Source organism: Thalassophryne amazonica, chromosome 20 (genome assembly GCF_902500255.1).
Source record: "Thalassophryne amazonica chromosome 20, fThaAma1.1, whole genome shotgun sequence".
Classification (NCBI taxonomy): Eukaryota; Metazoa; Chordata; class Actinopteri; order Batrachoidiformes; family Batrachoididae; genus Thalassophryne; species Thalassophryne amazonica.
The window spans coordinates 36,953,369-36,974,431 of NC_047122.1; the positions used below are offsets into that span (position 1 = coordinate 36,953,369).

The window sequence follows — 21,063 nt, forward strand, 5'->3', positions numbered from 1 at the left end:
AGAGGTGGAGGTGGCATTCTCACCGTTGTTGTTACTGGGTGTACACACACCCACACTTGACTGTCTTTGTTCTTCGCCAGCAGTACCAGATCCGACAGTCGGGGACGGTGATCACCTGGGAATTCGGGACTTGGCGGCTCCAGTATTCACCAGGTTCTGGGGCGGCGGAAATCGTGTGGTTCCGGCTCTTCTTAGGACAGACGTCTTCTATCCTCGAGCCTGCCCACACGTCACCTTTGTGTATTGACTGTTATGATATTCTGAGATTGTCTGTATGTTCGTTGTGCACATTCACAACATTAAATTGTTATATTTTGGCTCATCTATTGACCGTCATTTGCGCCCCCTGTTGTGGGTCCGTGTCACTACACTTTCCCAACAGCCAGGGCAACTAAGGAGGGGCTCCGTAAGAAGCATTTCAAGGTCCTGGAGTGGCCTGGTCAGTCTCCAGACCTGAACTCAATAGAAAATCTTTGGAGGGAGCTGAAACTCCAAACCTGAAAGATTTGGAGAAGATCTGTATGGAGGAATGGACCAAAATCCCTGTTGCAGTGTGTGCAAACCTGGTGAAAAACTACAGGAAATGTTTGACCTCTGTAATTGCAAACAAAGGCTACTGTACCAAATATTAACATTGATTTTCACAGGTGTTGAAATACTTATTTGCAGCAGTAACATACAAATAAATTATTTAAAAAAATCATACATTGTGATTTCCAGATTGTTTTTTAGATTATGTCTCTCACAGTGGACATGCACCTAAGATGAAAATTTCAGACCCCTCCATGATTTCTAAGTGGGAGAACTTGCAAAACCGTAGGGTGTTCAAATACTTATTTTCCTCACTGTATAAGGTCCCACAGTTGACAGTGCAAGTCAGAGCACAAACTAAGCATGAATTCAAAGGAACTGTCTGTAGACCTCTGAGACAGCATTGTCTTAAGGCACAAATCTGGGGAAGGGTACAGAAATATTTCTGCTGCTTTGAAGGTCCCAGTGAACACAGTGGCCTCCATCATCTGTAAATGGAAGAAGTTCAGGTTCACCAGGACTCTTCCTAGAGCTGGCCGCCCGTCTAAACTGAGCAATTGGGGAAGAAGGGTCTTGGTCAGGGAGGTGACCATGAACCCGATGGTCACTCTGTCAGAGCTCCAGCATTCCTCTGTGGAGAGAGGAGAACCTTCCAGAAGGACAAACATCTCTGCAGCAATCCACCAATCAGGCCTGTATGGTAGAGTGGCCAGACGGAAGCCACTCCTTAGGAAAAGGCACATGGCAGCCCACCTGGAGTTTGCCAAAAGGCACCTGAAGGACTCTCAGACCATAAGAAACAAAATTCTCTGACCTGATGAGACAAAGATTGAGCTCTTTGGCGTGAATGTCAGGCTTCATGTTTGGAGGAAACCAGACACCATCCCTACAGTGAAGCATGGTGGTGGCAGTATCATGTGGTGGGGATGTTTTTCAATGGCAGGAACTGAAAGACTAGTCAGGATTGAGGGAAAGATGAATGCAGCAATGTACAGATACATCCTGGATGAAAACCTGCTCCAGAGCGCTCTTGACCTCAGAATGGGGTGACGGTTCATCTTTCAGCAGGACAATGACCCTATGCACACAGCCAAGATATCAAAGGAGAGGCTTCAGGACAACTCTGTGAAGGTTCTTGAGTGGCCCAGCCAGAGCGCAGACATGAATCTAATTGACCATCTCTGGAGAGATCTGAAAATGACTGTGCACCGACACACCCCATCCAACCTGATGGAGCTTCAGAGATGCTGCAAAGAGGAATGGACAAAACTGTCCAAAGATAGGTGCACCAAGATTGTGGCATCATATTCAAGAAGACTTGAGGCTGTAATTGTTGCCAAATGTGCATCAACAAAGTATTGAGTAAAAGGTGTGAATACTTATGTACGTGTAATTTCTTAGGTTTTTATTTTTAATAAATTTGCAAAAATAAAAAAATCATGTTGTCAGTATGGGGTGTTGGGAGTAGACGTCTGAGGTAAAAAATGAATTTACTCCATTGTGCAATAAGGCTGTATCATAACAAAATATTGACAAAGTGAAGCCCTGTGAATACTCTGATGCACCGTAAATAATAGTTTTGAGTACAACACAGTGAAACTTAAAACAGTTTTTCATTGTAGTCCTCAAGAATGAAACAGAAAATGACTTATATGACTATAGGTAACAATGGAAAACAAATATAAACTAGAATCAACAACAAAAATGAAAATTTAAATGGAAAAGAATTACCATAAGAACCCCCCCCCCCCCCCCCCCCCAAAAAAACCCCCACAACATTAAGTTGTTCAAAAACAATATGGTATAACTTATAATAACTTATTTAACCTGTAGGGCAGGTCTACTGCAGTGTGAGACCAGATTAAAAGGATTTAACTCAGTGAAAAAGACATTCCTAAAGAGGACACACCCTGTATCACATTCTTGAGTGCCTGCATGTCATGTAGTTGAACTGAAGTGTTTCAGGAGAATCTCACACATATATTTGATATCTTTACTACTATCAGTCACGAATTCATTGGGTTTTAACTCCAACTGAATTAAATAGACATATGCCAGCATTAAGTCCCACAACTCCAAATCAGAAAAAAATGTTTATAGGTTTATTCCATTTTTCAACACTGAAATTCCCATTTCATTCTAGGCAAAATTCCATTTTGTTCTACTCCCATTTGGTTTACACCCATTTCATCTTCATTAATTTTGACCACTATTCCTACATTGTCTACTTCTAGTTTGTCCACTAACCACAGGTGTTGAACTTATATATAAATCAAAGAGGAGTGATATTGCCACATGAAATTTTCTAATAACACGCTGTTAGACGTGTAAAGTGATTTACTAAAGTTTGATAATTATCAGTCACACCCATGTGTTTAATCTAATTATTACTTAAAGCTTAATCAAAGGATGAAAGCTTTCACACCTTTGTTCTGCATTAAACATAATAAAATAATAAAAACTGCACTTTTAGACAAAGACGAAATGGGAAAACTGTCAAATTGGGTATAGACAAAATGGGAGTAGACTGTTAGATATATCTGTGTGCTTATTTGTTATGTTTTATTTTTTACTATATCAAGTATTTGCTATGCTTAAATGTTTTTTTTTTTTTTAGTTTTAGTTATTTGCGTATGCATGTCAACTGGTCTGAACTGGTTTTTATCTGATCAGGAAGTTCAGCACACAACAAAGTAGTTAAGTTTCACCAGGTACCAGACAACTGCCAGGCTGAAGACAAGGGGCAGGGTTTCCCCTCTGTCTATGTGAGCCAATAAGGTTAGGCATTGTGGGAATAAAACCCATCCACTGTAGCCTAAACTGCCTACATGATCTTTTATAAAAACTACTTGTTTGCTTTGCTTGTGGTCTCTCGCAAGATGGAGCCTCTGTGTGGGCTACGTGTCTGGGAATCCAGACTGTGACTTTGAATAAATTCCATTTGAGGAATACTATGACTTTGTATGGGACAGGATTACAATAACAACCAGGTAGAATGAACAAGACCAAATGGGAAGTTACCATTTTATAGCTATATGCTGCCTTCAAGACAACATTTTTCCAGGAATGTCTATTCACAGTTTTAGAGTATCCCAGAATCCTTTGCGCGCTGGGGAGGGAGGTTTGATAATGGCTTAGCTTAATGCTAACTTTAACATTGAAAATGCCATAGACATGCTAATGAGTTAGCATCGGTCCCATTTTAAGTTATAAAATATTTCTGTGAAGGCTGTCAGTTGTCCAGGTGGTTTCCATAGTAGAGAAGCTTGAATCTTCAATTGGACTGGGTTGCTTGACATGAAAAAGCTGGAGTTAACTCCAGCTGGCTTTTGCTGGCTTCTGTTATTCTTCTCTACACGAGTCAAGACAGAAGTCAGACTACCAGAGCAAGAGTTTTAGCTGAGGAAGCTTCTGCGATTAGAAGCGAAACGTCCTCACGTCAAACAACCCAGTCCAGTCAAAGATTCAAGCTTCCCTACTAAGTTATGAAATACATCTAGCAACTGTTTCAGAAGACCATAACAGGTCGGTTTAACATAAGAAAGGTAAATATTACTCACAGACATATGCTCTTTAGGGTTTTAGTGGGGAAAAATTAAGATAAAACAAAGAACTAATGAAGCAGCAGACTGAAGATCGAAGCACTGCTTCTTTGGTTCAAGGTTCAAAGCAAAGCTGTGCTGCAGAAACGGTTGATTACAGACCCACTGCAGGATCTGTAATCAACGTAGAAAAATTATAATTTTCCTGATCAACACCCCCCCAAACCAACGGTCACTCTGAAGGACCAATAAGAAAATTGTTAAGCAAAAAGGCTATTGATGTCAATGGATCGAATAATTTCTTAAGGATACCCGAAAAGAACCAGTTCCCGACACGCAACCGTAAAAACAACATGCGTTTTATAAAACTCACATTAAAGACTCACGATTATGTTAGTTAAACACCTAAATACATATTTTGGTTGAACTCACCTCCATAATGACGCAATGTTGCCTACAATTTGCCGCAAACGATTGTTTACGCTGACAACGAAATCTCGGCCTCCCCAGCGAGAACTTGATTTCGCGTGAGATTTGACACTGCAAAGCATGCATTTTAATGCATTTTTCAACAAGACAATGCAATGGTGGGACAACTCCTGACTTGTCCCAGCAGAGAGTGTGTGAAGAATTTTGAAATGAAAATACAGTAATGACATCCCTGTACTGTTGCACACCTTAAGATGTGTTTGCAGGGAAATGGGACAAAAATAACACCTGAAATGCTTCATCGTTTGGTGTCCTCAATGCCAAAATGTCTTTCAAATGGTGTGAGAAGGAATGGCAACATTACAGTGATGCTGCCATTATGATTAAAAACTCAGTTTGTCTAGAAAAAAAAAGAATAAAAAGTTCCCCCAAAGGACAAATTTCAAAAGAGCAGATGGCCTTGAACTACTTACAGCAGTGACGGTCACAACTCATATAGTCTATGCTAGCAACACCACAGATCATGTGAGGGCTTCCCCAAACTTGCACGAGGGATGCTGGGAAGCACAAGGTGACAGCCAATCAGGGTAGAGAAGCGCAGGGACATCTGCTGGCTGGTCTCTCGCTGGCCAGGTGTCAAATATGCCAGAAAAACACTCTGAAACACCTGTGGGTCTGTATAAATCTAACATGCTTCGCATATATTATGTAAAAGTTATCAAGAAATAAACACGTCTAAATCTAAAAATGTTGTTTGTGTAACCAGATAACATCTCTGAAGTGATTTACAAGACACCTCACAGACGTCAGCTTCCGGTCCCTGCAGATGGTGTTAAAGGAAAATAAAATACTCCTTATGGAATCCCCCCAAATAAATATGCACTCACAGAAATATTTACCCCAACTTTTAAGATGTATATAATTTTATTACATGACAAATTCCCATTTACTTTTTTAAATAATTTTAATACAAACCTACCAAATAAACCTTACATGATGCATATTCATTAATCCCATTTATTTGAAATGCATAATCCTCTGCTTTATGTATTTAGTATTAATAAAATATAATTACTCTAAATCAATAATAATGACAGTATTTATTTAAAATACATAAAGTATATTGTTTGAATTGCATAATAATTATGTTACCTATGCCATTTATCTTGTATGGGTAACATAATTATTATGCAATTCAGACAATGTACTTTATATATTTTAAATAAATGCTGTCATTATTATTGATTTAGAGTAATTATATTTTATTAATACTAAATACATAAAGCTGAGGATTATGCATTTCAAATAAATATGTATGATTTATTACAGTAATGAATATGCATCATGTAAGGTTTATTTGGTATGTTTGTATTAAAATTATCTAAAAAAGTAAATGGGAATTAGTCATGTAATAAAATTACATAAATCTTAAAAGTTAGAGTAAATATTTCTGTGAGTGTGTTCTCGTTGTTAAAATGAGCTGTAATTTTGAAACATGTTTCAAAAATAAACCGGTGTTATGATGCTTGGATTTCTGTAGAAACTAAACTTTGTCAGTTTCATGAAATTTGCAAAGTCGTATAACTTTAAATGCAGGAAAATTCATTGCTGGTGAAACTGAGAAGTAAGAAGACAATACTCCAACATTCAGAAATAAAGTAATGAGTACAAATGCAGTTTTAAAAAGAGGACATGCAAAGCGTTTATTCTTCTAAAACAACATTTTTTTTGTTCTAACTCGTGAGCGTTACTACACACCCTTGTACTTGTCAGACTGGATACCTTCAAACACAGGGAGTGGCAGTGCTGGAAAGCATTCTTCTATTTAAACTCTTGCAGGGTTTAACTGTCACCTCTGTGTCGACTCATCCTGTCTTCAAGGTAGGAACACGGTGAAGCCCAAATATTTATGTCAACAGCTAATTTCTCTTTGGTGACCTTTATATCTGTTTTGGTGTCGTAAACTTGCACAGAAAGTGTTCTAGCTTAAGAATAACCGAATACCTACAATTACACATTAAGTTGACTTTAAATGAACTCTGATTTCTGATTTCAGGAACTTATTCATTCTCCTTTACCAGGTATGTAAAAACACTGACAAATTCTAGACATCTTATTGTTATCACACCAAACTTCCAAAATGATGCTGCAATGTATCATATGGTAAATTGTGTATTATTATTTGAGATACTGTTATTATAAATTTCTTCTTATTACTGCTATTGTTATTCTTCTTGTATCCAACCTTATTGTTTTGAAAAACCATATGGATTTGAATCACGTGTGATTACATCAGACATGCTTGAACCCTCGTGGGCATGCGAGAGTTTTTTCACGCCTGTCGGTTACGTCATTCGCCTGTGGGCAGTCTTTGAGTGAGGAGTCGCCCACCCTCTCGTCGTTTTTTTCATTGTTTAGGAATGGCTCAGAGACTGCTGCTTTGTTTGATCAAAATTTTTTCAAAACTGTAAGGCACAACTGAGTGGACACCATTCGATAAATTCAGCTGGTTTTCGGTAAAAATTTTAACGGCTGATGAGAGATTTTGGTCTGGTAGTGTCGCCGTAAGGACGGCCCACGGCGCCTGACAGCGATCTGCACTTCGAGGCGGCAGCGTCTCGCCGTTTCAAGTTGAAAACTTCCACATTTCAGGCTCTGGTGACCCAGTAAGTCGTCAGAGAACAGAGAACTTTCAGAAGAAGTTGGCATGAGGAGTTTATTCAGACATTCCATTGTTAACGGACATTTTGTAATGAAAGAACGTGCGGGCATAGTCGCATGTCGGGCCGGACCTGACCGCGGGGGGTCGCGACAGGAAAAACACCTCCGTTGGAAACCTTAACGGGCAAGTTGGAACATGCCCAAGCTGTTAAACAATTGTTGAAAGCCATCAAAAGCCGCCTTAATTTTACAAATGATTTTCAACACGGAGGTGTTTTTCCTGTCGCGGCGCACACAGATTCACAGAATTTGCGTGCACGTCTTTCATTACAAAATGTCCTTAAACAGTGGAATGTCCGCATAAAGTCCTCATGCCGGCCTCTTCTGAATCTTCTCTGTTCTCTCATGACATCCTGGGTGAATTAAGCCTTAAATGAGGATGTTTTCAGGTCGAAACAGGCCGACGACGGCGCCTGGAAGCGCTGCGCGATGTCCCGCTCTGTGGGAAGTCCTTACACCGACAGAAACACCCCATAATCTCTCATCAGCCGTTAAACTTTTCACCGAAAACCAGCTTAATTTCTTGAATAGTGTCTACTCGGATATTCCTCACAGGTCCAGAAAAAATTTTGATAAAGCAACGCGCGCCGTCTCGAGCAGCGTGTGAAACAAAGGAATTCAGCCGAGAGGGCGGGACCACATCTCACTCAAGGCCTGCCCACAGGGAAATGACGTCACCGACACGCGTGAAAAAACTCACGCATGCGCACGAGGGTTCAAGCATGATTGGTGTAATCGCACGTCATTCAAATCCACATAGTTAAAAAAATAAAATAAAAGTGTCGGTTTATTATCTAATAGGCCTCGTATATATATATATATATATATATATATATATATATATATATATATATATATATATATATATATATATATATATATATATATATATATATATACCTGGCCTTTTATTGTGGACAGTCTAGGGCACACCTGTGCACTAATCATGGTGTCTAATCAGCATCTTGATATGGCACACCTGTGAGGTGGGATGGATTATCTCAGCAAAGGAGAAGTGCTCACTATCACAGATTTAGACTGGTTTGTGAACAATATTTGAGGGAAATGGTGATATTGTGTATGTGGAAAAAGTTTTAGATCTTTGAGTTCATCTCATACAAAATGGGAGCAAAACCAAAAGTGTTGCGTTTATATTTTTGTTGAGTGTATATATATATATATATATATATATATATATATATATATATATATATATATATATATATATATATATACATTTTTTGTTTCTTTTTCTAGCTGACCTACACTGAGACAAATGGAGTGTGATGAGATGACTGAGTTGCAGATGAGCTTGTGCATTCAGCAGATTGTCTTCAATAGCTATGCCGACTCAGAAGACAACTGTAGGATGAGCAAAACAGCCTTTGAAACCATGCTGAAGGAGCAAATCCCTATGTTTGAAAATGTGAGTGGACTCATTATAATGTGCAACATTGTATTAGATAGGTTTGTGTTGATGTAGCGGTTATACCATACCAGGATGTATCTCTGCACAGAGCAAGGCATTATGTAAAAACAGATCTGAGACATTTCTGGAATAAGAAACATGCCGATGTTGACTTAGAATTCTGCAAAGAGATTGAATCCAGAATCGACTAATAAGTTGGAAAATCCACTTTTTGGAAAATATTTAAAGTGAGATTATAGGTCAAATAAATATTGAGTTATGTCACATACTGCCAAAATAATGTTCAGAAAAACAAGATGACAAAGATAAACAAAATGCACATGTTGTTTGCTGTCCATGTCCACAGGCTGACGAGGCTTTCAAAGCAGTGGACAGGGACGGCAATGGGTCTGTGGATTTCTGCGAGTTTGCCTGCCTGCTTTGCACATGTGCCATGCTCAACAATGAAATTTGTGAAAGCATGAACAAAGCGTACAAGGAAAAGAAAGACAAAGGTGTCTGCTCGTAGCAGAAGTAGAAAGGCGACTGCATGCAACAGCGTTGTCACTGAAGCGTGCCACGACACCTAATTGTGAAACTAAAGATGTAATAAAGTACAGATATTTTTAAATGAAAAAATAAAGGTGCATTCTAGCTCAAGCCTTCTTCTTTGTGGTTTTTTTAATGATTTTTTTAATCTTGTCACATATTCTGTCAGACATTTTGCAGTGGCTCTGCTGTAGTTTGCCTTAAAGCTAGCTTGGATTAGAGTTCCTTGATACAGAGAGTAGTGACAACTGAAAATGTGGGCCCATTTTGGGGCCAATTGTGCTGAACCACTGAACGAACCTTTTATGTTTTTGGCATTTTTTTCTACACACTTCAGGTCTGTGCAAAATAGCTTTACTGAAGCTGCAAGCTTTCGGTCTGTAAGACCTTCAGGCAGAGTGCATGTTACAAACAGTGCTTGGAGTTAATACACTTGATTAGTGGCACCTGTAATCAGTGGTGAAGCACTCTGAGTCAGTAGAGCATCATGGGAAATGTAGTGAAGGACAGACATGAAACATACAAACAAAGAAAAAAAGGGAAAAAAGAACAAGTCCATGCTGTGTACACATCAGGCATTGGCCATCATAAAACAAAGCACAAACAGTTCTTGTTGGCATAATTTCCTGTCAACGTCACCCCCTCTGTGTAGGGTTACTTGTTGTATAAGAGGGTGTGACAGATCATTAAAATGACAGGCAACAAGATATTTTTCATCTTTTCTCCTAATGGAGCTCTTATGTTCACTTATTCTTTGTTTTAGAGAGCGGGTGGTTTTACCAATGTAAATTTTGTCACATGGGCATGTTAACATATAGATAACATTTTTCATATTGCATGTGATTATTCCCCTGATTCTTAAACTTTTACCGGTTCTAGGGTGCTTAAAGGTATTTGTTCTCACTGAATTATGACAATGAGCACAATTTCCACAGGGATAATTCCCTTCTTTGATAGGAGTTAACAGTGTTTGTTTTGGATGGGGTAAGATGGTAGCTCTAATCAATTTATTACGGAGGTTTGGTCTTCTTTTGTGAACAAAGAGAGGAGGGTCCTGAAAAAGTTCAGACAGGGCTGGATCTGTGGTTACAATATGCCAGTGTTTCTTAATAGTTTTTTTTGATAATGTGGGCCTGGGGAGTGTAGGTGGTAATAAAAGAGACTGAAAAATGTTTTCTTTTTTTACACTTTTTTCAAAAGGTCAACTCTGGACTTAGAAAGAGCATTCTGATATGCCGTATCCACACACTGAGCCACATAGCCCCGTTCTAAAAACTGCTGTTTCATTTCTACTGCCTTCTCAATGAAGTCATTGTCAGAGTGGCAGAGTCTTCTTAAACTATAGAATTGGCTTTTCGGTAGGCTATTCTTTAAAGCTCTAGGGCGGGCGCTGGTGGCTAAGAGAAGAGTATTACGGTCAGTTTCTTTCTTGTATAAGGTGGTAGTCAGACTCCCATTACCTAGTATAATCCACATATCTAAGAAAGATACACGTGATTGATCATATTCTAGAGTAAATTTTAAATCAGAGTTACAACTATTCAGATATGTACCAAATGCAAACAGTTCTTCACTTGTTCCTTGAAACAAACAGAAAACATCATCCAGGAAATGATACCATTTAAGGATTTTTTGACTAAAAGGGTTTATATCTGGGTTAAAAACAAACTTCTGTTCAAAAAATGTGTATTAACTCCAAGCACTGTTTGTAACATGCACTCTGCCCGATGAAGGTCTTACAGACCGAAAGCTTGCAGCTTCAGTAAAGCTATTTTGCACAGACCTGAAGCGTGCAGATTTTTTCCCTTTTTACTTAGAAGCCTCTACTAAATCCTGCACCTTTTCAACAGATGAGCGGTGACCCTTCACTACTTTATTTGGTATTTTTCAAAAATCAGTTAACCACATACAGCAGCACATCCAGGTACTATCAAAATAAATATAAAAAGAGTTCAGATATCACATTTATATAAATTTACATTTTATGATGATTTAATTTGTTTAAAGCCTGATTTATGCTTCTGCAGCTCTGTAACTGCGTGTCATACAGTGACATCGACGTGCGTGACAGTTTTAAAGTGCTCTGTCACTGGACTATGCTTTTATTCTGGATTAATTTGACCCTCACCAAGCTTTTCTTTCCAATTCAAAGGTAAGGTGTACAATTTCCTCTTTTTCTGACTCCGTGTTGTAAATTTGTAGACTTTTCTATCAAACAGATTTGATCCATTTGTAAATGGTAAATGGACAGCATTTACATAGCGCTTTTCCATCTGCATCAGACGCTCAAAGCGCTGTACAAATAATGCCTCACATTCACCTTGATGTGAGGGTGCTGTCACACAAGGTACTCCCTACACACCGGAAGCAACTAGGGGATTAAGGACCTTGCCCAAGGGCCCTTAGTGATTTTCCAGTCAGGCTGGGATTTGAACTGAGGATCCGCTGGTCTCAAGCCCAATGCTTAACTACTAGACCATCACTTCCCTGATTTGTAATCAGCATGCGCACTGCAAATACTATTAAAATATGAAAGGAAAGAGTGAAACCAGAACATCACAGCCCTTTGTGATTTAACAGGTGCACGTCAGGTTGCGGGTCCATGTCTGAGCACGGTGTGAAAAAGATAAACAGTCAGGGTTTTAGTCACGGAAATGACTCCAGTCCCACTTTACTTGAATGTGTGAGTGTCAGCGCTGAACTTCAGTTTTGTACCTCTGTTACTGTGCACGTCAAGACTGCTTGGGGTTTTTTTGTTTAATGGGAATGCATTGTGATCAGACAGGACATTTTATCCAATGTGAGTGAAATTCCGTTATACAAAATCAGTTATATACGGTGTTTATTACATGGAAAAACATACAGTTTATACAATGGCGGTTTAGGCGAGTTTTACTGTACATGGGACTGAACACTAAATTTGACAATGAAGTTGCATCCCACACAGCTGACTTTATTTTCTCAAACTTTTCTTCTGTTCGGATTTGAAGGGAATCTTGAAGCCCTTGTTGTGTCTATTTGTGCATCCAAATGCACAGCAACCTGACATTTTCAGCGAATAAATACATAAAATAGCTGGATTTATACGCAGACGTCTTAACAACAAATACTATTTTGGCCCCAAGATGGCACCACAAGTCACGTGGCTGTTTCTTTTCTGGCTTGTCATGTTGCTACTGTCTGAATAAAGGGACTTTAATTTGAATCTCCGGATACTGGCCTCCATGTTGGAGTGAGATTTCCCACTCCTAAACGACCAATAGGAGAGCAGCGCTCACACCCTATCAAAGTAAGGCTGACATCAGCATCTCAGCTGCCGACCAATCACAGGCGAGGAGAGAGAGGCCAGTATCTGGCCCAATTCAGGGCCAGTTGCCGGGCTAAGGGGCCCTGGCATCCTCTAGCTGTTGAGATCTGCCACTGCAATAAATCTCAAACTATTTCCTGGGGTTCGTTTTTTAGAAACATGCTCTACTTTATTTTGTGTAATTCAACTACATTGAAAATTTTCTGCAAAAGTTTGGATGAATTTGGATAGAAAACACCATTTTGCAGAAAATGATAATATAAAAATGTGCATATTTTCAAATATTAGTATTACTTTGTATGAAAGCGGGTGTCGCAGGCCGAACAGTCCCCCTAAAAATCCTTCCCCCCTGATGACACGGTTCACAGATTATCACCTCGTTTCTGCTTCAAACTGCACACCAGTCATCATCTATCTCAACGACAGATATGTGAAGCTTTTGTACAACAATCATTTCCACATAAATTCAGTATTATTTCATCATAAAAGGCAACGGAAGCGATCAGAGCTAAACGGCTAAACAAGCTATGAGCTGATGCGTTCACTGAGCGTTGGACATTTCAAAGCGTCACGGAATTTCTGCTTAAAACTGACTTTAGAATGATTTAAAAGGTTTTACCTTTATCATCTGATGGTTAATAATCCCATTAATCCACTTGATTGCTTTGGGTGAAGAGACTCCGTCTCAGACGTGCTGCTGTGGTCTGAAATGATGCATGTGCAGATGCAAAAGGTGGACCGATTTGTAGGGGTGGACCGTTCGATCTGTGACACCGGTATAGGTGACTTCACGATGAAGTCATAATAACACACTTTGTTCGACTGTGTGTGGGCCATCAAAGTTCATATTTATAATTCACAACATAAACAGAGTATGCATCATTTTCTTTGGATGTGTGTTTTGCAGTAATATACCCAGGACTGTCTCTGGTCAGGGTGGCCATAGTCAAGATCTATAACCCCCTTCCCCCAAATGCATGAAAAAGACAAATAATAATAATGATAATAAAAAGGACAACACTATTTATTTTAACAGCATCTTCTGTAAAACACACAAAACAGCAGCCCCCCCCCAAAAAAAGAAAAGAAAAAGGTTGCTTCTCCCTGCTGCTTTTTAATTTTTGACACTTTATATCCTGCATTTGTTGTTGTTGTTTTTTTTTTTTAATTTTGCAAAATAAGTACTCTTGGTGATGATATATTTGGTTGCAAGGTTGAAAGTTTTTGGAATAATTTATTGTTAAGATTAACAATACACCTTACAGTGTATTGAACTAAAAGATAAACTAATAAACGAATGAACTGACAAAAAAAATAATCAACAGATTGACTGCTTACAAAAATAATTCTTAGTTGCCTCCCCAGTTATTTGTTGGTTTAGTTATGCCTAGACACGCCCCTGAATATATGATGGTCAAAAACAATAAATCTGATGGTTATTGCTCTTTTTATGAGGTGTTTGCATATAATTTTTGATTTTTTTTTTTATGTTTTTACTCATACATATGTGTACTCATACATTTGTCACTTACAGTTTCAGTTATTTATTTATTTTGCTCTTTAGCATTCAAACTTCTGCAGGTCTCCTCAAGTTTGTGGCCATACTTTAAAATATCATTACAATCCGGATCTGATTGTAATGTCTGTTACGACTGCCCCCCCCATCCAGTATTAAACTCCGCCTATGGTTCGAAGAGATGAATCGAGATGGGAGGGATTAAAAAAAGCCACCACAGCGTGCTGCGCGCACGTTTAAACGATTCCTTCACACTGTGCGCAAAATGTGAATCCACTTAAAACAAACCAAGACCGTTTCGCACTGTTTTAACATCGATGAAGGGAAGGCTGCGTATCAGTTTTGCATTGTTAATATGGACTTTATCCTGATTTCCTCACGGTTTGTATCCAGATGATTGCCACAGCTGGCGGCAGATGTGCTTAAAATGGCAGCGCTTGATTTTAAAACCATGGATGCTTTGGTTCGGATCACCGTGAGTACACACTTGGCTGTGTGTGTGTGTGTGTGTGTGTGTGTGTGTGTGTGTGTGTGTGTGTGTGTGTGTGTGTGTGTGTGTGTGTGTGTGTGTGTGTTTGTGTTTGAACCGAGCTCGTGTTTCGATCGAGCATCTCCACATTTTCACCTGTGGGTCGCGCGGGCCTGTTTTATTTTACGCATCGGCACCGCGCAGGCCACCGAGCTAAGAACGCATTTTACAAGAACATCAACCTTTTATTCAGTCATGTGACCGAATTTAAACTCAAACGGAGAAGCGAACACGTATTCCGAACTGGATTAAATACGCGTACTATCGAAATGTCAGCGAGAGAGGTCTAGAAAAGCGCATCATTTTTCTGGGCTCTTTGGATGATTGGTTACCATAGAGACGGGATGCAGAATTTTAAGGCTGCTGAGGAAAAAAATATAGGCCGTTTGCAGCTGCGCCACTTTATGCGTAATTTCCGTAGAGCAGACCGTGGACGTGCGCGTGCACGAAATGGATCGCTGTATCACAAAGGCGAGCTGCGTAAAATTTCCCATTTTTCATGCTCTTGCTCTGTGTGTTCGTGATGATGTGCATTAGTGGAAACTCCTCCCCCTCAAGAAGACGTCGCTGTCTTGATGCTGAAACGTGCACGCGCGCCACGGCTGTCATGGCGCCTCGGTTCCAGGTGAAGGTAAGGATGCGCTGTCGCATCGCCACGCGTGCCGGCTGCGCAATGCGTGTCAGATCCCACGGCGAAAAAGGATAAAAAATAAGGCGTAATAATTGATCTTCATTGCGAATGTGTGACTGATCTGTGGGAGAAACAGAAAGAGGCCGCGACTGACACCGGAGAATGACTCAGAAATACATCATAAGCGGACAGAGGGGGACGTGGCACCAGTTTATGTCCAGGTTTTGCGCACTCTCCTGCCTGATCAAAAAAGACAGATCCAGGGTCGGACTGGGAACAAATTTCAGCCCTGGCATTTTTCCTCTGGACCAGCCCACTATTGGCCCACCCCCAAACCCGCACACCCACCCGTCCATACCGAACCCCCAATGAACAAATACTATACACCTAAACACCATGAGCACACACCTAAACACACACTTTCACTGTCATTTCACCTTGATCATAGTACAAAACGCGGATCCAGCGCCACGAGGGGGGAGTCCTGATAACATTAAAGGCAATTACATATTTTGACGAAATTACAAGTTTAAATGACTATATATATATATAAAACATCATGAGGTTTATGTCAGAAATTCTCCATTACAATCACACTGCTGTCATTGTTAAATTATTTCCTTTTGCATTTATAATAAACATTTGTATTTATTTAGTGTTTGTTTTTCTGGTTGAAATAAGATATAAATAATCTACCAGACTTCAAAAAATATACAAGTTTCCATGTTATTTTATTTGTCTAAAAATAAATGTCTGAGGTTCCTTATGTTAAACAAGAAATGATCTAATCTGAAATAACAGGCGGTTTTAATACAGATGAAAGGTTTCTAAAGAACCATTTATTGATTTATTTACCTGTTTTAATTACAAGTGTTCTAAACTTTTTTTTAACAGTAATCAGAAATTTTGAGGTAACAACAACAAAAAAAAAAACATTTCCAATGATTTTTCTTCAGAAAACTGCTCTATAAATGAGCAGTCCTGTCACACGTTAATGTTTTGTACAGATCAGTGGTTTCTGCACCAGTCGGATTGGTCCAATCCATTTTGTAGAGATCAGTGGTTTCTGCTACGAGTCTTCCATGTTTTGGCCCGATGCGTCGTTCCTATTGGACAATGCGAAGGTACGTCACAGCTCAGCGTGTCGAAGGTTGGCGCATCTCATCTCGACAGAACACCGGCTGTGTGTGGAATGCAGGAGATCACTTGACCGAGCGTCTATACGTTCAAATAATAATAAAAAAAAATACTGTCACCACTCTTCACTCTTAGTCAGTCTCTTACAACGGTGCAGCGTAAATACACAAGCTTTCCAGGAGCGCATGTCTCCTCCGGTGCGCACTTTTTTTGGGGGGGGGGCGACCCCTGTGATATATTTTTTTTTTTCTGGTGCCGGGTCTGACAAAACGGAAGCAAAAGCACACAAGCAGAAAAAAAGTTTTTGTGTCTCCAAAGTGTGTGAGTGAGTGAGAGAGAGAGAGAGAGATTGAGAGAGAGAGAGAGAGGGGTAATGTGTAACCACTGCTAGGATTCACACAGCAGCAAATTATGGAGCTGAAGTCCGTAGCTGTTGCATTTAAAGATTAACAAAAGTAAAGCACAGTTAATTAGGATAAAAGAAACGATTCCAACTTTGTATCAGTAGAAGAACAGAGAGAAGTCCAGGCGCCGAGGACTCAATCCATTCACAGGGGCGGGAGCGGCCGCCTGCTCTTCCTGCAATCTGATTGGCCACCCTGTATGCTTCTCCATTGTCATTGGCTGTTGGTCATGTCAATCATTGTGCTCGATGTAAGTCTCCGTTGTGTGATCAAACGGAAACAAAACTGAAACCTAGAATAAGACTGCGTCGTGTATGAAACACTACAGAACTTTTATTTTGACACAAATTCAGGAAGTGGTTCTGCAGCTGCGCTGATTAAATGCTGTAGCTTCATCGATCACGGACTTTCCTCGTGTTGACACCAGCGCGCGGTTCGAGAACACTGTATATTTCCATAATCTCTATAAATATGGGACGGCCGGCCCACGCACGTCTAAACGTGCAGCGGCCCACCGGGAAAATGCCCAAAATCACAGATTATCAGTCCGAGCCTGGACAGATTGTTGGGGAAAGTGTAGTGACACGGACCCACAACAGGGGGCGCAAATGAACGGTCAATAGATGAGCCAAAAGATAACAATTTAATGTTGTGAATGTGCACGACTACACAGACAATCTCAGAATATGATAGCAGTCAATACACAAAGGTGACGTGTGGGCAGGCTCGAGGATAGAAGACGTCTGTCCTGAGAAGAGCCGGAACCACACGATTTCCGCCGCCACCGAACCTGGTGAATACTGGAGCCACCAAGTCCCGAATTACTATCTGTTCCTGTAACTTTTTGTAGAATGTGAACAACCGCACAGAGATAGTAATGCATTGTTGGTATGATATCAGTACTATGCAACATAAAATGCTCAAATAGAAGATGGAGCTATGAGAAAAGATCAACTCTGGAAGAGACATAAGAGATGGGCCGAGGTCTCTGTCTGAGCGAGTATCTGCAATGGCCTTATTGAACAGGTCTGAAGGTTAAGAGACACAAACAAAATGAGGAAGGAGATGGGTTCAAGGCAGGCAGGAGGAATCGGGTTTGGGGAAAAGAACAGGGTTTTCCAGTGGCTTCACATTTCGAAATATTGCAACATCTCAATTGCATGATTTCATCCAAGCTCCATGAGGGACACTTTTCAGTTTGATGGGAGAATTGCTGTAATCATTGTGATTGTGTGGAAATCTGTAGTATCCTAAGCACCTTATTCTTCACAGAATAGTTGCTGCATAATGGAGCAGCACAACAACTACCTATATCAGGGGTGGGCAATTAATTTTTACAAGGGGCCAAATAGGGAACCTGAATTATGATGAGGGCCACACCATCGATAACTCAGCTGTCTCCCATTACAAATTTTACAAAAAATTACCTATTTAATAGCTTTTATAGGTAATTTTTATTATTGTAATAATAACTAAATATTTAAATATACCTAAATAAACCTCTCTAATGATTTGCAGCACACAAGCTTGACATTTTTAATATATGTAATAATAATCACAGACCTCATGAGGGCCGGACAGAGATATGCAAAGGGCTGCATGTGGCCCCCGGGCCACAGTTTGCCCAGGTCTGACCGATATGAACCACTTTCCTTCTTCTCAGACCAGTTATTTTGGTTGAACCACTCAAAAAAAGGGCACCTTCTTGCCTTCGTCTTTACCGGAAATTGATGTACACCAATTTTCGTGCCAAAATTCTCGGTGCATTGTTGGAAAATTATGATGCATTTATGGTAATGCAAAGCCACTGAATATAGGTGCAAAAAAAAAAAAAAAATAGAAGAATAACTAAAAGTCAGCGTGTGAAAGCCTTTAAAAGACAAGTTCACTTTGCTACAATCCAGTTGCAATGGCGGCACAGCCAACTTAAACATTAGCATGGATAACCGCTAATCCATCAACTGAAAATTAGCTAAATAGTTAAACATTTAGCCGAAGCTACTGCTAATCACTAATATTTTTTATATTAATTTAGCTTTGGCTTGATTTGGGGGGGGGGGGGGGGGGTGTATACCTCAGGAAAACAGATCTAAAAAGTTGAGATTTGATTATGTTGTAGCATAAAGATGGAGGTTCTTCAAGAGGACTATCATGTCAATATCAGATGCAGGGATTAAAGTTCTCCATCGCCATGATGGATTTCTGTCAGTTGGACTGACAAAAGACAGTGTTCGTGCTGATGCCGTCCTGATGCAAAATCAAGGCTGAACGCAATATAAAACATTTACTGCATTCAAAATGTTCAAAAATAGATTTTTAGAATAACGTTTTTTTTTTCCTGTCCTGGCAGGGAGTCTCTGTGTTCTCTCTGCACTCTGCAGGAGGGGGCTGCATGTTTGCATGTCTCTGCACGGTGACGACATAGCGAACAGAGAGCAGAGTTTTCGAAACACATTTTCAAACATTTCTTTTGTTTAAAAGACACATGACATAAAAGGCTCTCTTAAAAGCTTCTTACTTCTCAATCAGGCCGCGATTTCAACATAAATACACAAATTCTTGATTGTTCCTGCTCAGAGACTGCAAAGCAGGGCCGAATCCAAACAGAAAGAGGGTGTTGTGGGGGTGCCCTCCAGAATACCCCTTGATTAAAGGTTCACTTTTGAAGACATTTTTCAAAGTACTACTACTTATCATAATAATTTTAACAACTAAAATGGTTCTCAGCAGAAACTGATGGATTGCCTACTCTGGGTAGGGAATGCGGTCTTGCCCCAAGTGAAGGAGTTCAAGTACCTCAGGGTTTTGTTCACGAGTGAGGGGACAATGGTGCATGAGATTTGCCAGAGAATCGGTGCAGCAGGGACGGTGTTGCATTCACTGTACCGTACTGTTGTGAATAAAATGGAGCTGAGCCAAAAGGTGAAGCTCTCGATCGACTGGTCAATCTTTCTTCCTACTCTCACCTATGGTCATGAGGGTTGGGTCATGACCAAAAGAACTAGATTGCTGGTACAAGCGGCTGAAATGGGCTTCCTTAGGAGGGTGGCTGGTGTCTCCCTTAGAGATAAGGTGAGAAGCTCGACTGTCTGTGAGGAACTCAGAGTAGAGTCGCTGCTTCTTTGCGTTGAAAGGAGCCAACTGAGGTGGTTCGTGCATCTGGTAAGGATGCCCCCTGGGCGCCTCCCTGGGGAGGTGTTCCAGGCACATCCACCTGGGAAGGGGCCCCTGGGGAAGACCCAGGACCAGGTGGAGAGATTATATCTCCACATTGTCCTGGGAACACCTTGGTACCCACAAATTAGAGGTGGTTAATGTGGCCTGGGAAAGGAAGTTTCGGGTTCCCTGCTGGAGCTGTTGCCCCCGTGACCTGGTATCGCCAATCAAACGGTCCGCCCTGCTTTCACTGCACTTGAGTCTGAGACTGACTCAGAGTTTGACTCTGTAAAGTGATCAAAGGGAATAATGTGATTGTTAATCATCATTCTAAAGTCAGTTTTAAGCAGAAATGAGGTGATAATCAGTGATTTACTCCTGATGCTCCGAAATGACGTTGATGCAGCAGCAAGTCAGACTCAGACGTGCTGCTCTGATCAGCCCTTCCATCTTTTAGCATGAAATTATGTGGAAATGATTGTTGTACAAAAGCTCCAGATATCTGTCGCTGACATAGATGTTGACTGGAGTGCAGTTTGAAGCAGAAATGAGGTGATAATCAGTAAATCGCTGCTGGTGCTCAGAAATGATGCTGGTGACACTCCAAAATGATGCATGTGCAGTGAAGGCAGGGCGGACCGATTTTTAGGGGGGACTGTTCGGTCGGCGATTGAAGACGTGATGAGACAACTAAAATGTTTAAATCAGTATTACTCTGGGCCCATTTTTACTATAGTTCTGGACTAAGTTTAACTGATGAGCCATATAAACATTAGTTTAGTTAATTTAACTTTTCTGCATAACTAAAGTGGGATGTTAAGCAATAGCTTTTTTAATGTAACATCTAAGCGCCACATTACTGGATCTGTTTGGGGTTCTCTCTTTAAAATGAGGTCAGTTAGGATGAGGGAAGCCAAAAATATGACAATGATCCATAATCCATATCCATAATCTTGCAAATTCATGTTACACACAAAAATATTATTTGGAGTCTGACGGGAAAATTAAATAATAGACCCATATATGATACAGAGAGCTGGCCAAAATGGAACTTGTTGTTGGGGAAAGTGTAGTGACACGGACCCACAACAGGGGGCGCAAATTAACGGTCAACAGATGAGCCAAAAGGTGACAATTTAATGTTGTGAATGTGCACAACGATGATACAGACAATCACAGAATCTGACAGCAGTCAATACACCA

The 21,063-nt window shown here is 40.3% G+C and overlaps 1 protein-coding gene and 1 long non-coding RNA gene across 3 annotated transcripts in view; both read left to right on the forward strand.

Annotated features, from left to right (window-relative positions):
* Nucleotides 1-6,252: 6,252 nt before the first annotated feature.
* On the forward strand, nucleotides 6,253-9,291 carry LOC117501893. Its single transcript, XR_004558117.1, has 4 exons — nucleotides 6,253-6,383; nucleotides 6,559-6,583; nucleotides 8,481-8,649; nucleotides 8,999-9,291. It is a non-coding gene; the product is annotated as an uncharacterized LOC117501893 (long non-coding RNA).
* Nucleotides 9,292-14,258: 4,967 nt separating this feature from the next.
* Nucleotides 14,259-21,063, forward strand: part of trim46b (tripartite motif containing 46b) — a 34,099-nt gene continuing 27,294 nt past the window's right edge. The window contains exon 1 of one of the 2 annotated variants that reach the window (XM_034160557.1): nucleotides 14,259-14,478. In XM_034160557.1, the coding sequence (XP_034016448.1) occupies nucleotides 14,431-14,478 (48 nt within the window). In that variant the 5' untranslated portion in view covers nucleotides 14,259-14,430. Of the gene's footprint in view, nucleotides 14,479-15,059; nucleotides 15,164-21,063 lie in introns of those variants that run through there. The other variant, XM_034160556.1, reaches the window with a different exon arrangement.